This window comes from Callospermophilus lateralis, chromosome 6 (genome assembly GCF_048772815.1).
Source record: "Callospermophilus lateralis isolate mCalLat2 chromosome 6, mCalLat2.hap1, whole genome shotgun sequence".
NCBI lineage: Eukaryota > Metazoa > Chordata > Mammalia > Rodentia > Sciuridae > Callospermophilus > Callospermophilus lateralis.
In genome coordinates, this window is record NC_135310.1 from 126678889 (window position 1) to 126696967 (window position 18079).

The window sequence follows — 18079 nt, forward strand, 5'->3', positions numbered from 1 at the left end:
CAGCTCTGCTCCCTCAACTCCCAAAGTGTTTTCTTCAAGTCTTAGATCTGTTCTGTTTTCCTTATTTTTGAAAAGTGATTCCCTGTTCTCAGATTATTCAAATCCTTACAATTTTTAAAGGTCCACCCTCCCTCAAGTGATCCTGCCAAATAATACCTAGATAATTCTATTCTTCTTGGAACATGCAGCAATTTTGACTCTAGAGTATTATACATTTGACAATTTATCATATCATATTATATATGCCCATGATTTATTTTTCAAGTCTATTCAACAAAGGCAGAGACTGTTGTTTTTCTTTTGGTGCTGGGGACTGAATCCAGAAGTGCTCTATTGCTGAGTTACATTCCCATCTCTAAGTTACTCAGGCTAGCCTCGAACTTGGGGATCCTCCTGCCTCAGTTTCTAGTTGCTGAGATTACACACATGCACTATTATGCCTGGCAAAGTTTGTCTTTTCTGAGGGTGGTTGAGGGAGGGAGAATCCTGAAACAGTAAGACTCTATCTGAAGTGAACAAAGACCTCAAGATAGAGCCATCTGTCTTAGTGGGAAAGGGGGATAGTAAAAACTTTTAGAAAACCAAATAAAGCAAATCAACATTGAGTAAAAACAGTTCCAACACCCAGGAATCTCCAAACAGTGACAGGCAGCAGCAACTCCTTTCCTTTATTTCTTCCTTGTGTAAAAGGAAATTCAAGTTTTGCAGCTTTCCTTTCCTGCCCTCAGGTCCCCAATCAGACAAGTGACCACAGGCACCAAATCTTAGGCTGGATAACAGCACAGGCCTCAGACATCTGCCTCCAATTCTGAGGTCCAAATGGATATTTGTGTAAGTCAGCATTAAATCCATCAAAAAAGAAAAGCGCCACTCAAAACCCGTGGGAGCAGCTAGGCCTGAAGCTTTAGGGTAATCAGAGGCAGTCTTCTGAGGAATGAGTCTCAAGACAAGAGGCCACCTAAGCTTGGTTGGATGGAACCCCACGATAATGATGGTCACCTCTGTTTGTGTAGAGGGCTGCTGAGGGTAAGTCAGCTCAGTTATCTGAAGAAAAGTGGCACACACAAATCTTTCAAAGGAAGCAATCAAAGCAGATCCTGGTCATAGCTCCACCTTCATGTGCCCAAGTGGTTGCTGGGTCAGCTGCAGGGCAGAGGCAGGCTTCCAAGGAGAGGGAGACAATGGGGTACTTCTAGGCCACATAAGCCTGTCTCTCAGGAGATTTCCAAGAGGGAAAGCTCATTCTCGGGGTCGGTTGACCATGACTTCGCCCAGGGCCTCCAACACCTCCCGCTTGTAGTCTTCAAAGTCCCCATCAATTTGGCTAACACTTTGCTCCTCCACTACCCACAGTTGGCAGTTGGTTTCTGTGATGAGTCTGGCATCATGGCTGACGACAATCACAGCTTGAAGAAAGACGATGAGAACAGAAGGCAGGGAGAAAGGAGAAAGAAGAATCAGAACATGGACAGAAGGGAGCTCCAGCCAAAGGACACTACAGCTTGGTCCCTAGTGGGAGAAGGAAGGTATGTTCAGAACTGACTTACCACCCTTGTACTCATTGATGGCCTCCCCCAGAGCATCGATAGATTCTATGTCCAAGTTATTGGTTGGCTCGTCCTATGGAGGAGGAAGAATGTCATTACAACTCCTACCTTGCATTGCTGTTACTCTTTTCCCATTCCCATTCAGTTCTCTCACCAAGATGAGGACGTCGGGCTCCCGACAGGCCAGCTCTGCAAAGACAACTCGGGCTTTCTGCCCACCTGTCACAAAGAAAAAGGAGGTCTAAGGCTGGAGTTGTGGCTCAGTGGTAGAGCACCACATAAAGATAAAATAAAATAAAGGTATTGTGTCCATCTACAACTAAAAAAAATTAAAACAGAAGAAAGAAAAAGGAAGTCTATCATATCTTCCACCATCTTACACTGCTGAAGATAACCCTCAAAGAGTGCCCATGTGTGCCCTAAGGCTCCCCAATTCTTGGTTCCTTCTCCTTTCTGCTCTAGGAACAGTGTGTACATGCATGATGAGGAGGGCATCTTCCCCAGCCCCTGGAGTGGTACCAGAGAGTTTGCAGATCTGGATGGTGTGAGCATGACTCTCAAGGCCAAAGCGGCCCAGGCACTTGCGTGCATCCTGGTAGGCCAAGTTGAAGCTCCGCTGCAGATATTCAGTGGGCGTCTCCTCCATGTGCAGCTGCTCTGCATATTGCTGGTTGAAGAAGCCAATTTTCTGCCCAAGAGGAAAGGGAGGTAACCAATCAAAGTGGTGCTTCCTCTACCCAATTTTCAGTCCCTGATTTCCAAAGTCAACTTACCAATCGGTGGTTCTTTCTCATTTCCCCATGTGTCTGCAAGGAAAAAGCAAGTGGTAAGGGTAGGGAAAGGGTAAAAGGGGCTGCACTTCCAGATCCCAACTTTTCTTTTTTCTGTGGTGCTGGGTATTAAACCCAGGGCCTTGTACATGTGAGGCAAGCACTCTACCAACTGAGCTATATCCCCGGCTCCCCAGATCCCAACTTTTCTGAAAGAAAACACCATAATTGGGCTGGGAACAAGTGCACACACACACTTCCTAACAGGATGAACACACACCCAGGAAATCAGAAGGGGCAAAAGGAGTAAGAAGGAAAATAAAGGAAAGAAGGAAAAAAGAAAAAAAAAGACAACCAGGAAGGGATTAACTGCAACAAACTTCCATATGGTGAGACTTACGAATAGCACAGGGTAAGGCCTCTACTCTAGATGGGGATTTAAGACAGCTGCTGGAAAGACTTAAAAATACCAATCATATCTATACTTTCCTCTTGGCTCAAACAATTCTTTTTTTGCCACTGTGCAACCTGCTTCAACACTAGGAGTCTACAGGCACAGAGGCCAGGCAATGGTTTAGGGTCGGAGTATGCTCTGGCATGGGATACTATGCTAGAGGCCCAGGGGACAGGCCCAGCATAAATCCAAACCCATGCATAGCTTATGTACTTTTTTTTTTTCTTTTTTTGGTACCGGGAATTAAACTCAGGGGCGCTCAACATTGAGCCACATGCTCAGCCCTACTTTGTATTTTATAGGGTCTCACTGAGTTGCTTAGCATCTTGTTTTTGATGACACTGGCTTTGAATTCCTAATCCTCCTGCCTCAGCCTTCTAAACCACTAGGATTACAGGCATGTGCCACCATGTCCAGCCTCGATATGAATTTTTTTTGTAACATGTAAAATTGGCTTCTTCAACATGGAGAGGTGCCCCCACTGCAACCCAGGCTTTCCTTTCTCTCTTCCCTAAACTGATTTACACTCTCCTCCTCTATTACCCCTTAGGGAAATGAATCATCTGTGATGGGGTTTTCAACCCACCCTATTAAGGAGGTTCCCTGACTCTAGCCTCCATTGGACAGGGGGGCCGTCACACTTCTCATACTCTCCCTTCTTGGCTCCAGGACTCACCGGTGTCAGCTTGCCTGTCAGCAGCAGGAGTAGTGTGCTTTTCCCCACACCATTAGGGCCCACGATGCATACTGAAAGAAAGAAATGACCAAACCAGGAGATCTCCAAAACTCTCCCTGTGACTCCTGTTCCACACCCAAACCACCCTATACCAACTCACTCCTTGAGTCCATGTCAATGCCAAAATCCAGGTTCTTAAAGAGTGGTTTCTGCCCCTCATAGCCAAATGTCACACCTGAAAGTCAGCAAATGAAGCAATTTATAATCATTTCAGTTACTGTAAAGGTGACCCTAAATGTCCTGGCCTCAGAGGAAAAGAAAGGTCCCTGCTGGGGATGGGACTGTGGCTCAGTGGTAGAGCACTTGCCTAACGTATGTGAGGCATTGGGTTCAAGCCTCAACATCACATAAAGATAAAAATAAAGGTATTGTCCATCTACAACTAAACAATAAAGATATTTAAAAAAAAAAAACCTGTTTGGAAAAAAAAAAAAAAAAGAAAAGAAAAGAAAAAAGAAAGGTCCCTGCATTGCTGGAGTCTGGGTGCACACGCTTATGCTTCCTGTTGGCAGTGGGTAGTACTCACCATGCAGACCCAGCACAGGAGGGCTGAGTGGTGGGGGATTTGGGAAAGTGAAGCGCACAGTGTACTCCTTCGGGCGCTTCAGGAGCTCAGGGGCTTCCTGGGATTCCTCATCTTGGTTTTTCCGACGGCATTTCTGCTGTTTTCGAGTCAGGGCCTCCTTTGTTTGCTTTTCCTGGAGGGAAAATAAAGAAATCTGTATGCTACCCAGTACACTGTTCTTGGAAGGTGTTCCACAGACCCCCTGCACTGTTAGGAGAAGAGTGGTAGTGGTATTCACCGCCTGCTTGGTGGACTTGCCACCAGCCTTCAGCTCCTTCAGCTTTTTTTCCTGCTTCTCATACTGTTTCAGCAGTTCTTTCTGCTTTTGCTGGTACATCTTCTTGAAGGTCACTAGCATGCAAAAGGGAGAGCAGTTTCAATGGTTGCCCCTCTCTCTAGCAGAGGGACAACCGAGGATAGACAAGGATGGGGAAGACTATCACTGTTAAGAAATCTATAAAGATTCAGTTATCACAATGCCCCTACAGCCCTGCTACCCAGGCCACCTACTGAGGGTCAATCTCTCCCCCTGCCCTTCACAAATAATCCTACTTACTATAATTGCCTCTATAGTAGTGGAGCCGCTGAGCATCGAGATGGATGATATCAGTGCACACATCATCCAGAAAGCCCTGGTCATGGGAGACAATCAGCAGTGTCTTCCGCCAGCCCTGAAGATAGCTGGGTTCAGAGAAGTAGGGAAGTGTCACAATAGTGAAGGGACAGACAAGTCCAGAAAAGCAAACAGGCAATGAGGAGAACCGGAAAAGAGGAGGACTGGACCAGGAGCTGTCAAGGGCATCGCAGACAACAACTAGAGGAAATGAGGGCAGGGAGGGATGGGGTAAAGTACACAATGGAAACCAATGACCCAAGGCCATAACCCAGGGCAACGCACTTATTGAGCCAGATAACAGCATTGAGGTCCAGGTGATTAGTGGGTTCATCCAACATCAGCAGTGTAGGCTCCATGAACAGTGCCCTAGAGCAGAGAATGGCAGCTCTGTCAGGGCTGGAAGAAGATCCCTGCTCAGCAAACCCCAGAGAAGCCTCTGGGAGGCAGAGCTCAAGAAAACAAACATTCCCTCCTAACCTCTCTTCAGAGACGGTTTTGGGCAGAAGATGTTGACAAGAACATATCATCAGGTAGGGAGAGAAATGGAGAAAGACTCCAAGGTCTCAAAATGTACATAGTAAGAGAGAGGTTGACCTCAGACCTCCCTACTGGCCTTGAAAGAGTGGGAAAAATGAGAAGGCCCTATCGTTTGGGGTTGGAAGGGAGGTGGTGAGGCAGATGGCCCACCTGGCCAGAGAGACACGCATGCGCCAACCGCCTGAGAACTTCTGCGTGGGCCGATTCTGCATTTCAGGGTCAAAGCCCAGACCGGCCAGGATCCGTCGCGCTTTGGCCTCTGCAGCTGCTGCCCCAGTGGCTCGCAATTCCTCATATACCTGGGAGGAAGAGGAGGACTCATGTCTGAGGGCCTAGAGACCCGTCCCCCCAAGTCTGAGCCATGTCCCCTGTGCCATCTCCTCTACCTTCTCTAGCCTCTCAGCAGCTGTGTCATCCCCCTGTTCCAACTGCCTCTGAAGTCGTCGTTCCTCTTCCAGCAGCTTCAATCGCTTGGTGTCAGCTCGAAGAACAGCCTGCACTGCTGGTGTTTCATCTGCTACTACCTCTGGAGGGCAGGGGGACAACAGTCAGGTCACTTCTGGGCCCACAGAACCTATTTTTCTCTTCCCTTTAGATCCAGTGCTGGTCTGCCTAACCTCTCCCAGCACTTTGTACTTATTCCAAATAAAATATACTCAAATCTTTCATTTATCCTCCTCTCCTGTCTTTCTAGCAACCCTTTCCCAGGCCCCAGCCTCCTTCATGTCCTTCCCAACTCCACAACCACAACTTCTATTTTTGACTGGCTCTTCTGCTCTAATTGCCCACCCTGTCTCCCTCTCCACACTGGCTCACCCTGCTCACACAGCAGCACATCAATGTTAGGAGGGATGCTCAGGGCACGGTTGGCGATGTGCTTGAGAAGTGTGGTCTTGCCCTTGCTGGGGAATGAGAACTATGAGGATCAGGCCAACATGGAGAAATCCCTTCTTTCCCCTCCAGTCCCATCTCCTCACCCGTTAGGTCCCACCAGCCCATAGCGGCGTCCAGCTACGATGTACAGATCTGCATTCACAAACAACTCCTTGCCGTGGGCCGAGATACTGAACTTCTCCAGCTACAGCCATTGGGACAGGGGGCAAAGGGGAAGGTCAAAAACATAAGAAGTCTCATTCTAGGACAGGAACTACAGCTTTGGCCCCACAGGGGAGATCGACAAACCCCTCCTTCCAACAGGATCACCCTTTTCTCACCATAGCAGGCTAATGCCTCTTATTGGAGTCTTCCCATCTCTAGCCAGGTTGGTGTACCCTGTTCTTTTCCCTCCCCAGGTGGACCCCTCTGCTTCCACTGTGTATTGTCTCCTTGCTCAGGTTGGTAGAACCCAAGATATAAAAAATACCTCCCCATTTTCTACCTGGTGGAGCAGCCCTTTCACACCCTGACTTCCAGGGTTGCCACAGCCACTCAGGGCAGGTGAGAGAACCCACTCCTTCCTAGGTGATCAGGTTGGACAAGGACTCCTCAGATCTCACCTTGATATCAGATGCATTTTCTAACATGGCCTGTCGGGAGGACACCTCTGCCTGGGATACAGAGAAGTCATTTTCGGCAGCATTAGCTGCTTTTAATGAAGCCACCTGGCGCTCATAATCCATCTGAGAAGGAAAAACTACATTGGAGGTCATCTGTAACATTGCCAGTTTCCTGTTATCATGATACAATCCCATGTCATCAGGCATTAAGATGATGCTCAGAGCATAATTCTTTCCTTGCTCTAATTGTTTTACTTCAAGTAGTCCCCAAAGCTCTGCTGCCTTGTCCCTAACTTCACATATACCTTAGTTAAATCATTAAAAACAACAACAAAAAAACTTTTATTTTGACCACTAAGAACCAATGAGTTACCTGTTTCTTGAGCTTTTTCTTCTCCTTTTTGCTAAGGTGAGCATAGGGATCATCTGCCTTAGACTCTCCCTCTTCCTCCTCTCCTTCCTCTGAACCCTGTGGAAAGCAGTGGATGATGGAAAAAAATAAAGACCCTTCTATAACTTGAATTTCTATCATACATACCCACCTTACTCCCCTCCCACCTGGCCCCAGTTCCACAGCTGGTTCTGTCCTCCTTCACCCACAATCCTGAGAGGTCTTGGGATCCTATCTTATTCTCACTCCCGCCCCTTGCTCTCCATGTAGTACTCTGTTAGTCTCTGCCACTAAGTATAGGACAACACAGATGGTATGAATATGAGTATATGAAGTGTAACAATGTTTATGAACCTAGAGATACAATTTTTAAGAAAATGTAACTGAGGGTGGAATAAATGAGTTTTAAATGATATTCATTTGTATCAAATAAATTTCTGTAGTTTATACATTAACATGCAAAGAAAGGATCAGGCAGCCCTAATGTACAACCAGTGAAGAATATAGAACTTCAGAACTAGAAACTACTTAGTGGGGTTAGGGGAGTGTAGTAGAGTGATAAAAGTGCTTGCCTAGCATGTCTGAGGCCCTGTGTTCAATCCCTAGCACCACCAGGAGCCAAAAGCTAAAGCTCATGAGCCAAATCTGACTTGATGCCTGTTTCTATATGGCCTGTGAGATAAAAATGGTAGTTGGATGTAGCTCAATGACAGAGCACCACTGGATCAATCCCTAGTAACACACAAAAAAAATTAAAACCAACAAAAACCAAAAAGGAAGAATACACAACAGAGATCATTTGTGAACTATAAAGGCAAAAATATTTACTATGTGGCCCTTTATAGAAAAGTCTGCAGACTCCTGCTCTGGTAGTGACAATGCCCCGCATCACAACTCTCACAGAAGGGCCAGAGCCTCAGTCCTTCCCCAAACCTCCCCCAAGCACGATAAATACCTGTTCTGACTTTTTGGCCTTCTCTTTTCCTTGTTTGGGAGGCTCCTTTTCTTTTGTTATTTCATCTTCTTCATCTTCCTCTCCACTATCCAGAGCAGCAAATTTATTTTGAGGCTAATTGAGAAAAGACAGGAATGGTGAAATGCTCTAATTCTCGAGACCCAGTATCCCCTCCTGTCAGTCACTCTCACCTTGGCCTTCCCTTTCGACTTTTCTTCCTTTCCCTTTTTGCCCTTGAGCCCAGGCTGTTGCTCCTCAGATACAGCCTGAAGGAGATACAAGCACATACAGAAATTAGTTTGTTGCTCTGCTGCTGAGCACAAACATTTTTAGGGAGCCTATTGTATTCCAGTTAATGATACTGAGTACTACTCGGGAGAAATGAGACCCAGAAAAGCCCCCCCACAAGAGAACTTGAGAACATCAGAAAAGCTGGGCAGGACAGCACATGCTTGCAATTCCAGCAACTCAGGAGGATGAGGCAAGAGGCTCACAAGTTTTGAGACCAGCCTCAGCAATTTAGGAAAACCTTGTCTCAAAATTAAAAAGGGGATGGAGTTGTAGCTCAGTGGTAGATTGCTTGCCTAGTATGTGTGAGACACTGGGTTCAATCTCAGCACCACATTAAAAAAATAAAATAAAGACACTGTGTCCATCTACAGTTAAAAATATTCTAAAAATTATTAAAAATGGCTGGCAATGTAATCAGTGGTAAAGCATCCCTGGGTTCGGGGATGTGAGAGAACATCAATAAAGCTAAGGGACTGAGTCAGGCAAGTGCACAAAGTGGGTGGGTGGTACCAATGCAGCACAGATGGCTTCCTTGGAAGGATGAATCTAGAGAAGAGGTATTGGATGTTGGGCTTGGAGGATTCCAGGGAAGGGAAAGAAGCAACATGAAGTACAAAGGCTTCAACACTGACATTGTTAAAGTGAATGCCAACATGTGGTCAGGCTGATGGGAAAAGGAAGAGTCCCAAGTAAAAAAGCAAGGGCCAGGGCCCTTGTTTTAGATTTTGAATTTAAGGCAAGAGAATCACTGAAGATTGTTAAATGATAGAGTATTTCTTTGTACCAGGAATTGAACTCAGGGGCACTCAACCACTAAGCCACATCCCCAGCCCTTTTTTGTATTTTACTTAGAGACATGGTCTCATTGAGTTGCTTAGCGCCTCTCTTTTTTGCTGAGGCTGGTTTTGAACTTGTAATCCTCTTGCCTCAGCCTCCAGGGCCACTGGGATTATAAGCATGTGCTACCAGGACAGTTGATCAAAGAGTATTTTTAAAAGATGGCTTTGATAGTTTAAATAAGATAAATCTAGAACAGCTAAGTTTAAAGCAGAAAACTACCACACTGTGGCCAGAATGGGGTATAACTGCATCACTTTCACCTTATTGATCCGATTCTTCTCTGGCTTAGCAGCCTTAGGAGGATGCTTTTCTTCCTCCTCCTCTTCCTCACTCTGATCCTGAATCAGGGCTGCAAAAACATTACCACCCTAAAAAAAGGGACACAAAAGTCAATGTGATGGGGCTGGGGATGTGGCTCAAGCGGTAGCACGCTCGCCTGGCATGCGTGCTGCCCGGGTTCGATCGAGGTTCGATCCTCAGCACCACATACAAAGATGTTGTGTCCACCAAAAAATAAATATTAAAAAAAAAAAAAAAAAAAAAGTCAATGTGATGGTCACAGTTGCATGCTTAGGGTCTTTGGTTACCACATCAATGGCTCACCTTGGTCTTCTTTCCTGCTCGGGGTATTGGGGCAGGTACTGAAATGACAAGGGGAAAAGATGAGGTTGATAAGAGAATTCTGCTTGGCTCCTCCATTTTATCCACATCCACAATCAAAACATGAGGCATTCCACATCACGCAAGGAATCCATGTACCTACTTTCCCTCAGGTCACTTACTCTCATCCTCTTCGTCACTGGCAGGTACAGAAAGCTTCTTAAGGCGCTCCATAAGCTCTTTTTCCTCTCCATCATCATCCACATCCTTCTTCCGCCGGCCTTTTCGAGTGTCTCGCTTCTTCTTTTGCTGCTGAAAGAAAATGAAAAGGGGAGGATGAAGGCCCCTGCTATTTCTCTGCACCAAGGAATGTTCCCCATCAGATGAGTTGGCTGGAGGTGGACCCCAGATGCTCCAGGATTAGGGGCCCCTGTCACTTGTACCTGTTGCTGCTGCTGCTGCTGCTGTTGTTCCTTCTCCTTGAGCACTTTCTCTTCTTCCCCAGCCTGTTTATCTTCTACTGCCAGCTCCTCAAAGAACTATAAAGGAGTTAAGATATGATTCAGTGTGGCTCCAAGAACAATCAGGCCCTGCATCCTACCCTCATCTTGTCCCCTTCTCAATTTTCTTAAAAAAAAAAAAAAAAAAAAAAAAAAGGCCTGGCACAGTGGTGCATGCCTGTGATCCCAATCAACTTTGGAGGCTAAGGCAGGAGGACTGCAAGTTCAAAGCCAACCTGGGCAACTAGCAAGACCCTGTTTGGGGGCCAGGAAGGGAAAAAAGGCATACACTGCGGGGAAAGGAGTGGGGGTAGAGGTTAGTGGTAAAGCACTCCAATAAGTTAAATCACCCATAGGTTAGTGGTAAATGCTCTCAAGTTGCTGGGATATATAGGCGTGCACCACCACCCTTTGTTCAATCCCAATACGCCACCTCCCTACCACACACACAAAAAAATAATGTAAAAAAACAAAACAAAACAAAACAAAAAACCCAAAAAACAGAGGATACCTTATTTTTAATGTTGTAGTTTTGAGATGGGGATCTCACCTGTACTGCCCCAAGGCTGGCCTCAAACTCCTAGGCTCAAGTAAGCCTCCTGTCTCAGCCTTCCAAGTAGCTGTACTACATGTACCTGGCTCTGGCCCCTCTCGACAAAAGTTTTTTCCTTCCCTCAGACTTCTCACCCACCTTCACAGAGCCATTTATTTATTTATAGTACTAGGGACTGAATCCAGGTACACTTAATCACGGAGCCACATCCCAGCCCCTCTTTATTTTTTATTTTAAGACAGGGTCCTGCTGAGTTGCTTTAGAGCCTTGCTAAGTTGCTGAAGCTAGCCTCGAATTTATGGTATCTTGCCTCAGCCTCTCAAGTTGCTGGGATATACAGGCGTGCACCACCACACCCAGTATGACCATTTATTTTGCCTGGAAACACCTACAGTCATTGCTCTTCCTCAACCCTCATTTTCTCACCGTCTTTTTGGTCTTCTTGTCCTTCTTCCCTTTCTTCACCACCTTGTCTGGAAGGTTAAGCAGACATCATAAATGCTCAGCTACAAATTCCAAAGCTGCCTGATCTCCCCTGCTAAAATTACAGTGGCCCTCACACCTCTGTGATATTTTTCAGCTCAAGTATTACTCCCTAGACTTTGTGCTGCCCCACAATTCCTAGCATTCCTATCCCACCCAACAAGTATCTCTTTACTAAACAGCTACCATGCATCAAACAAAGCAGCAAATGAGACAACTGTGCTTCCCTCTGGAGTGTGTAGGCTTTGGGAAGAGATTTCTTTGTCCCCCCGCCTTGGTATCAGGATTTGAACCCAAAGGAACTTAATCTCTGAGCAACATCCCCAACTCTTTTTATATTTTTATTAGAGACAGGGTCTCACTAAGTTGCTTAGGGCCTGGCTAAGTTGCTAAGGCTGATTTTGATCCTCCTGCCTCAGCTTCCCCAGCCACTGTGACTATAGGCATTTACCACTGTGCTCAGCTTGGGGGAGAGATTTTTTAAAAGCAATTACAAGCTTGGCACAGTGGTGTACACCTGTAATCCCAGCAACTCGGGAGACTGAGGCAGGAGAATCAAATTTGAGGCCAGAATTCACAACTCAATGAGGAAACTTTGTGAGACCCTCTCAAAAACAAAGCAAAAAAAAAAAAAAAAAAAAAAAAGGGCTGGGGATATAAAGTGACCCTAGGCTCAAATCCCAGTACAAAAACAAAACAAAACAAAAAACTAAAAAGGTAAAGCCTACTTGGCAGTATGCAGAGGGATCAACCCCACTGTCCTCATCTCTGGTGCCATCCACCCTGTGGAGATGGCTTATAAACTAACACCTGAAGCATGAGTAGCTGGTAGGCACATGGTGGGATTCCAGTGCTACACACAAGTCCAGCTATAAGAAAGCATATCCACTGGGCAACAGAGAAAGGCTTACTATGGCTAAAGCTTAGAGGCTGAAGGGTAGAATGGCAAAGGTAAGGCTGGAGTAAGGGTTTATGATCATGGGTGAGGATATATAGGCATTTATAATCATGAATGAGGCCTTTATGTATATGATCACTTTTGTCCCTGGAAGTACCACTCTGGCTTCAAGTGGAGCAAAGACAGGAGTGAACAAGAGTACTGGGCAATCTGTTGGGAGTCCATCATAGCAGTCCAGGAGACAGACAACAGTGGCTTGATTAAGGGTGGTGGCAAGGAGAGAAAGAGAAACAAGAATTCAGGGGCCGGGGTTGTGGCTTAGTGGTAGAGTGCTTGCCTAGCACGTGTGAGGCACTGAGTTCAATTCTGAACCACATATAAATAAATAAAAGTAAAGGTATTGTGTCCATTTGCAACTAAAAAAAAAAAAAAAGAATTCATAGGATGGAGGCAGTGGTTAAAAAAAAAAAAAAAGTGAGAACAGTATGACCCTATGTGCATATATAATTACAAGACCAGTGTAATCCTACATCACGTACAACCAGAATTATGAGAAGTTACAGTTCATTTATGTATAATGGGTCAAAGTACATTCTATTGTCATGTATAACTAATTAGAACAAACAGATTTTTAAAAATAAAAGAAAAAGTGAGCGTGCAAGAGACCATTCCTATATTTCTTTTTTTTTTGGTACTAGGAATGAACCCGGGGCGCTCAACCACTGAGCCACATCCCCAACCCTCTTTATATTTTATTTTGAGATAGGGTCTCAGTTGCTTAGAGCCTTGCTAAATTGCTGAGACTAGCTTTGAACTTGCCATCTTCCTGCCTTAGCTTCCAGAGCTGCTGGGATTATAGGCATGAGCCACCACACCTAGCCATTCTTATCTTTTTAGCTACCAAAATTAATTGATTATTGGTTCCATTCACTAGTTTAGGAGATAGTGGAAAAGATCCCTTCCCCCAATTTCAACTTCCATGCGGGGAATGATAGGAAGATTTCATGAATTCAGTTTGGGATGCTGTGTATGATATGTTGTATGTAGGCCATGTAAATAGTTATCTGGTAAGTGAAAAACAGCTGGGTCCATGCCCCATCTGCTCTGCTCATACATTAACAACACAGATCACAATGTCATATTTACCTGTTTGTTAGTTTTTCATTCTAAAAAGTCACCTGAACATTTAATTTGTATTCAAAGGGAGCAAAAGTGGGAGGTCAATAAAAGTTTGCTGACTTGGTGGGCACTGTTGCACATGCCTGTAATCCCAGCGGCACAGAAGGCTGAGACAGGAGAATCTTGAGTTCAAAGCCAGCTTCCGTCATGGCGAGGCACTAAGCAACTTAGTGAGAACCTATCTCTAATAAAATTAAAAAAATGGGCTGGGGATGTGGCTCAGTGGTTGAGTGTCCCTGAGTCAATCACCTGTTTAAAAAAAAAAAAAAAAGTTTGCCGACTGGATTACTTTCAGCTCCTCCCTTCAGTCCATCTGTTTCCCTGAAGGTAGAGGACTATGTCTAATCTCTGCCACCCATCAGATTGAGAGATAGTTAACAGCCTCTTGACTTCTCTTTATGCCAGGCCTATCCACTATCATAGAAACCATATATTCATCTAAAGCATTCCTATAATCATTTAACAAGACAAAAACAACAACAATAATGACAAACAAAGCAACTAACCACAATAGCTTAAATATTCTTAGGCTTGCATTCTCAAAACCAGAATTCCAGGAATTCCACAGAAATCTCTCTTTTTTTGTAGTAGGGATTGAACCCAGAGCACTGAATTACATCCCCAATCCTTTCTATTCTTTGAGATAGGATCTCACTAAGTTGCTCAGGATAGCCTCTAACTTGTAATTCTCCTGCCTCAACTTCCTAAATTGATAGGATTACAGACACATGAAACCAAGCCAAGCTAAGTTAGGAAAGTTTTACTGAACATCTACTTTGCTGAAAATCCAGAGACAAGGAAGGGCAATCATAGTCTCCTATCCTTTCTGTTTCCTACTCCCACCTATGCTCTGGACATTGGCATCTCCCTGATCCCTGATGAAGTCCCTTGAATTTTACATACATATACATATACATGTATATTTTAGTTGTAGATGGACACAATAACCTTTATTTTATTTATTTTTATGTGGTGCCAGGGATTGAACCCAGTGCCTCATGCATGCTAGGCAAGCGCTCTACCACTGAGTCACCCACCCTGGCCCTCACTGAAATTCTTCTTTTTAATATTTATTTTTTAGTTGTAGTTGGATACACAATATCTTTACTTTATTTTTATGTGGTGCTGAGGATCCAACCCAGGGCCTCGCATGTGTTAGGCGAGCGCTCCATTGCTGAGCCACAATTCCAGCCCCACCTCCCTGAAATTCTTATATCTTCAGTTACTCTGTGTCCCCCATCCAGAATACATTTCAAAATCTGATCCCAGTATTAGACACTAGTGTGATAGGATTGGAAAGATGAGTAAAATCAATAACAAAAGGCTTTACATGCCAGCCCAAGGAATTCAATCCTAAATACATTAAAAGGGAGGACCCACCCAAGTACATAAGAAGGAATGATGTGATCAGCTTGCCCTGACAACATGCTAATTTCCTCCAAAGACTAATACAATCAAACTATGTCCCTCCTTTTTTTAAACCAGGGATTGAATCCAGGGGCACTTAATCACATCTCCAGCCCTTTTTGAGACAGTGTCTTGCTAAGTTACCTAGGGCCTCACTAAATTGCTGAGGGCGGCTTTGAATTTACAATCCTCCTGCCTCAGCCTTCCAAGTTGCTGGAATTATAGGCATTTGCCACCATGCCCAGGTTTTAATTTTTTACCCTTCATCCTAGTTCTGGTCCATGTCACTTCCTCAGTAACTCTTTGTAGTGTTCATTCTCTTACCACTTCTTACCTGAATCACTGTCAGAGCCTCCAAAATAGGTTCGTTTCTATCAACCAATTCAAGGCCATTCTCGACTGATCAGTGTCAACAGGATAAACTTGATCCTATCATTCAGTTATTTAATTCACTTCCCTCTTAATGCCTTTAGGATTAAACTTCTTGAAAGAGCACTTGAAACCTTTCATATATTTCACCTGCACATCTTCTCAACCCCTCCACAAGAGTCACAAGGTGCCAGTCAGGCTCACCTACATTTCTATCTTTACACAAACTACTTTTACTTGGAATGCTCTTTCCCCTTGCTAACTTATCTGATCTTTCAAGAATAAACTTAGCTACTTCATATTCTTAGGAGGCTTTGCTGACATACCTACTTTACCTGTCTGAAATGTTCCTCTACAGTCCCATTGCTTTCTCAGGCACATTCACCACACTCCTCAGTCACTGGGGTGAAAGCTCTATCCTTTCTATTGGACTGGGTGCCCTTTGAGGGAAAGGCATGTTTTTTGTGTTTCTTTTGTTTTTGATACAGGGTCTCACCATGTTACCCAGACTGGTCTCCAACTACTAGTTTCAAGTGATCCTTCTGCCTCAGTCTCCTGAGTAGCTGGGACTACATGCATCTGCATCTCTACTTCCAGCAAAAAAGCTTATTTTTAATCTCTAGATTCCCAGTTACTCTGCACAATACCTGTATACAGTAGGCATCCAATAAATGCTTGTAACATTACTCACTGTGTACCTATTGTGGTTATTTGTGTCCATTTATCTACTCTTTGAAGTCACTTCAAGTCTGCGAAGATGTCTTCATGTTTTTTTCTTTCTACTCCCAAAGCAGTATACACCATTCCTAACTGAAAACAAGCGCTCCACATTCTTTGCTTTAAGTAAATCTTAAACCCTATTCTAACATCCAAAATCTATAGCCTTGCTCCAGTTGATTTAGATGGAGCTGTCACAAAAAAAGGCCCAGAAGGAGAAAAAGCATACAAGGAGTCATCCTTTCCTGAAAAACTAGAGGGATAATGGACTTAGGCGATGTGCGCTCGCGCGCTGGGGCAAGGGAGCTCGAGGCGGAGTTTCTATGTTGCTGAGCTATACAGAGTGATGCAGAAGATGTCCAAAATAAAAGAATGGAGGACCTTCTCATTTCTCTCCAAATCTCCCTAGATACCATATGTTCCTCCTTGTCCCGTGCCTAGTCCTTTGTAAGCTCACAAACGATATTCTGGCACTTTACCTTTCCCTACTCCAAACACTCTCCTGCCGGGGCAAACACTTCCCAGCACCATAGCACACATGCGCACGACCCCGGGCACGGGCCTGACGACTCTCGCGCCTAGTAATCCCTCCTAAGGCATGCGCCTTCTCCTCTCTCTTCTCCCCTTTCCTTCCTACATACGATCCTCACCTGCGGGACTTGTGCTGTCTCCGTCCCCGATCCACTCCGGCTCCGGTGGTTGCTGCTTGGGTCCCTTCGGCATTGCGGTGGCAGTTACTCCTACCCTGGCGGCGCCCTGTGCTATTTCCGCTTCCGGTGGCGTGGATTCCCCCGAACGGGGTGGGCTCTCCAGGCCGGCTCGGTCGTCTCCACCCCTGCCCGCGGCGGCCCACGTGCGCGCCGCCCGTCACTTAGCGGGCGTGGTCTGCAGTTTCGGGGCGGGGCTGTGGTCCCCCAGCTGGCTTGGCGTCAGCGACGCGTTTATGACTGCCGGGGAAGCCTAACCCAGTGTCCCCGTGACACTGACAGACCCAAAGAATTTACATAAGGATTTCTAGGTAGTATTAAGTAGTTGAGGCATACTTTGTATTAAAAAGTGAATGCTATCTTCTAACATTTCCGTGTGACTGATCAGGGGCAAAAAAGACAGTAGAGTTCATCAACTAAGAAATAGGCTTGTCGGTCCAGTGTTGTTGACATGTGTAACAAAATCCCGAAATGTACGGGTGTAAACGAGGAACTCCAGCACATAAATCATAGTGCAGCAAGCCTGAGCTCACTATTTTTGTTTCCCTAGATGATTACTTTGCCGAGTATGATTTAGCTACGATAAACTGCACATACAGTAAAATGACATCCAATGCAAAGTGTACACTGATAAGTTTTGGCATCCATACACCCTTTAAACCATCACCACAATTAATTTGCGGGTTGATTTCAAACTACTGTTTAATAGATGAAGGGCCCAGTGCACAGTGTTACACACCTCTAATCCCAGTGCCTCTGGAGATTGAGGGAGGAATAGCAAATTCCGAGGCTTGCCTGGGCAACTGAGAGAGATTCTAAAAAAGAGGAATGGGGATTTAGATCAGTAGTAAAGTGCCCTTGGGTTCAATCCCCAATACTGCAACAAAACAAAACAGTAGGTATGGGAGCTTGAGCAAACTGATTGTATAGCCTTGTCAGCTCCTGAAGATCAGGGGCCAGTTTTTCTTTTTGGCACTGGGGATTGAACCCAGGGGTGCTTTACCACTGAGCTACATCCTCAATGCTTTTAAAAAAAATTGGAGACAGGGTCTGTTTCTGAGGGTATCTCTATGTTGTTGAGGCTGGCTTTGAACTTGTCATCTTCCTGCCTCATCCTTCCAAGACTCTGGGATTTTAGGCATGCATCACTATTCCAGGCAGGGGCCAGTCTTTTGACTTCATCCTCCTCACTTTCCCAGCAACATTTGATAGTAGTTGGTAACTGCTTTCCATCTCACTGGCTTCTCCCTTTTATTTTTTAGACAGGGTCTCACTAAATTTCTGAGGCTGGCCTCAAACTTGCAATCTTTCTGCCTCTGCTCCTAAATTGCAGGGATTATATAGGCTTATGCCATGTCTGTCCATGGATGAGGAAGCTAGAGCTTTCTTAGGACTGTGAATGAGTTTGTAGACCATAGAACTGAAAACTGAGGGTTTTTTTTTTTTTTTTTGTACCAGGGATTGAACC

General features: G+C 45.1%; 1 protein-coding gene and 1 non-coding gene across 3 annotated transcripts; both read right to left on the bottom strand.

Moving 5' to 3' along the window:
- Positions 1-222: 222 nt before the first annotated feature.
- Abcf1 (ATP binding cassette subfamily F member 1) lies at positions 223-16690 on the bottom strand. 2 transcript variants are annotated; one of them, XM_076859042.1, is made up of 25 exons: positions 16555-16690; positions 11278-11324; positions 10242-10337; positions 9981-10107; positions 9802-9839; positions 9459-9566; positions 8259-8333; positions 8068-8181; positions 7095-7190; positions 6722-6844; positions 6203-6303; positions 6042-6127; positions 5612-5751; positions 5376-5524; positions 4971-5054; positions 4629-4753; positions 4311-4423; positions 4034-4205; positions 3608-3682; positions 3448-3518; positions 2321-2353; positions 2067-2235; positions 1702-1766; positions 1548-1620; positions 223-1406 (listed from the first exon to the last, which is right to left on the bottom strand). In XM_076859042.1, the coding sequence occupies exons 1-25, from the start codon at positions 16625-16627 to the stop codon at positions 1240-1242; spliced, it is 2520 nt and encodes an 839-aa protein (XP_076715157.1). In that variant the 5' UTR covers positions 16628-16690; the 3' UTR covers positions 223-1239. The 2 variants fall into 2 exon arrangements, with proteins under 2 accessions (XP_076715157.1, XP_076715156.1); XM_076859041.1 differs by having other exon boundaries at positions 9981-10110.
- Positions 2835-2971, bottom strand: LOC143402675 (small nucleolar RNA SNORA42/SNORA80 family). The gene has a single exon (XR_013091748.1). It is a non-coding gene; the product is annotated as a small nucleolar RNA SNORA42/SNORA80 family (small nucleolar RNA).
- Positions 16691-18079: the final 1389 nt, after the last annotated feature.

Excerpts from the sequence above, each read along its gene's own strand:
- Abcf1 (XM_076859041.1), bottom strand. The coding sequence starts at position 16,627 with ATGCCGAAGGGACCCAAGCAGCAACCACCGGAGCCGGAGTGGATCGGG. Across the intron at positions 7,191-8,067 it reads AGGCCAAAAAGTCAGAACAG|GGTTCAGAGGAAGGAGAGGA; the intron begins GTATTTATCGTG and ends TGCTTTCCACAG. Across the intron at positions 5,752-6,041 it reads TGTGCTGCTGTGTGAGCAGG|AGGTAGTAGCAGATGAAACA; the intron begins GTGAGCCAGTGT and ends CCTGCCCTCCAG.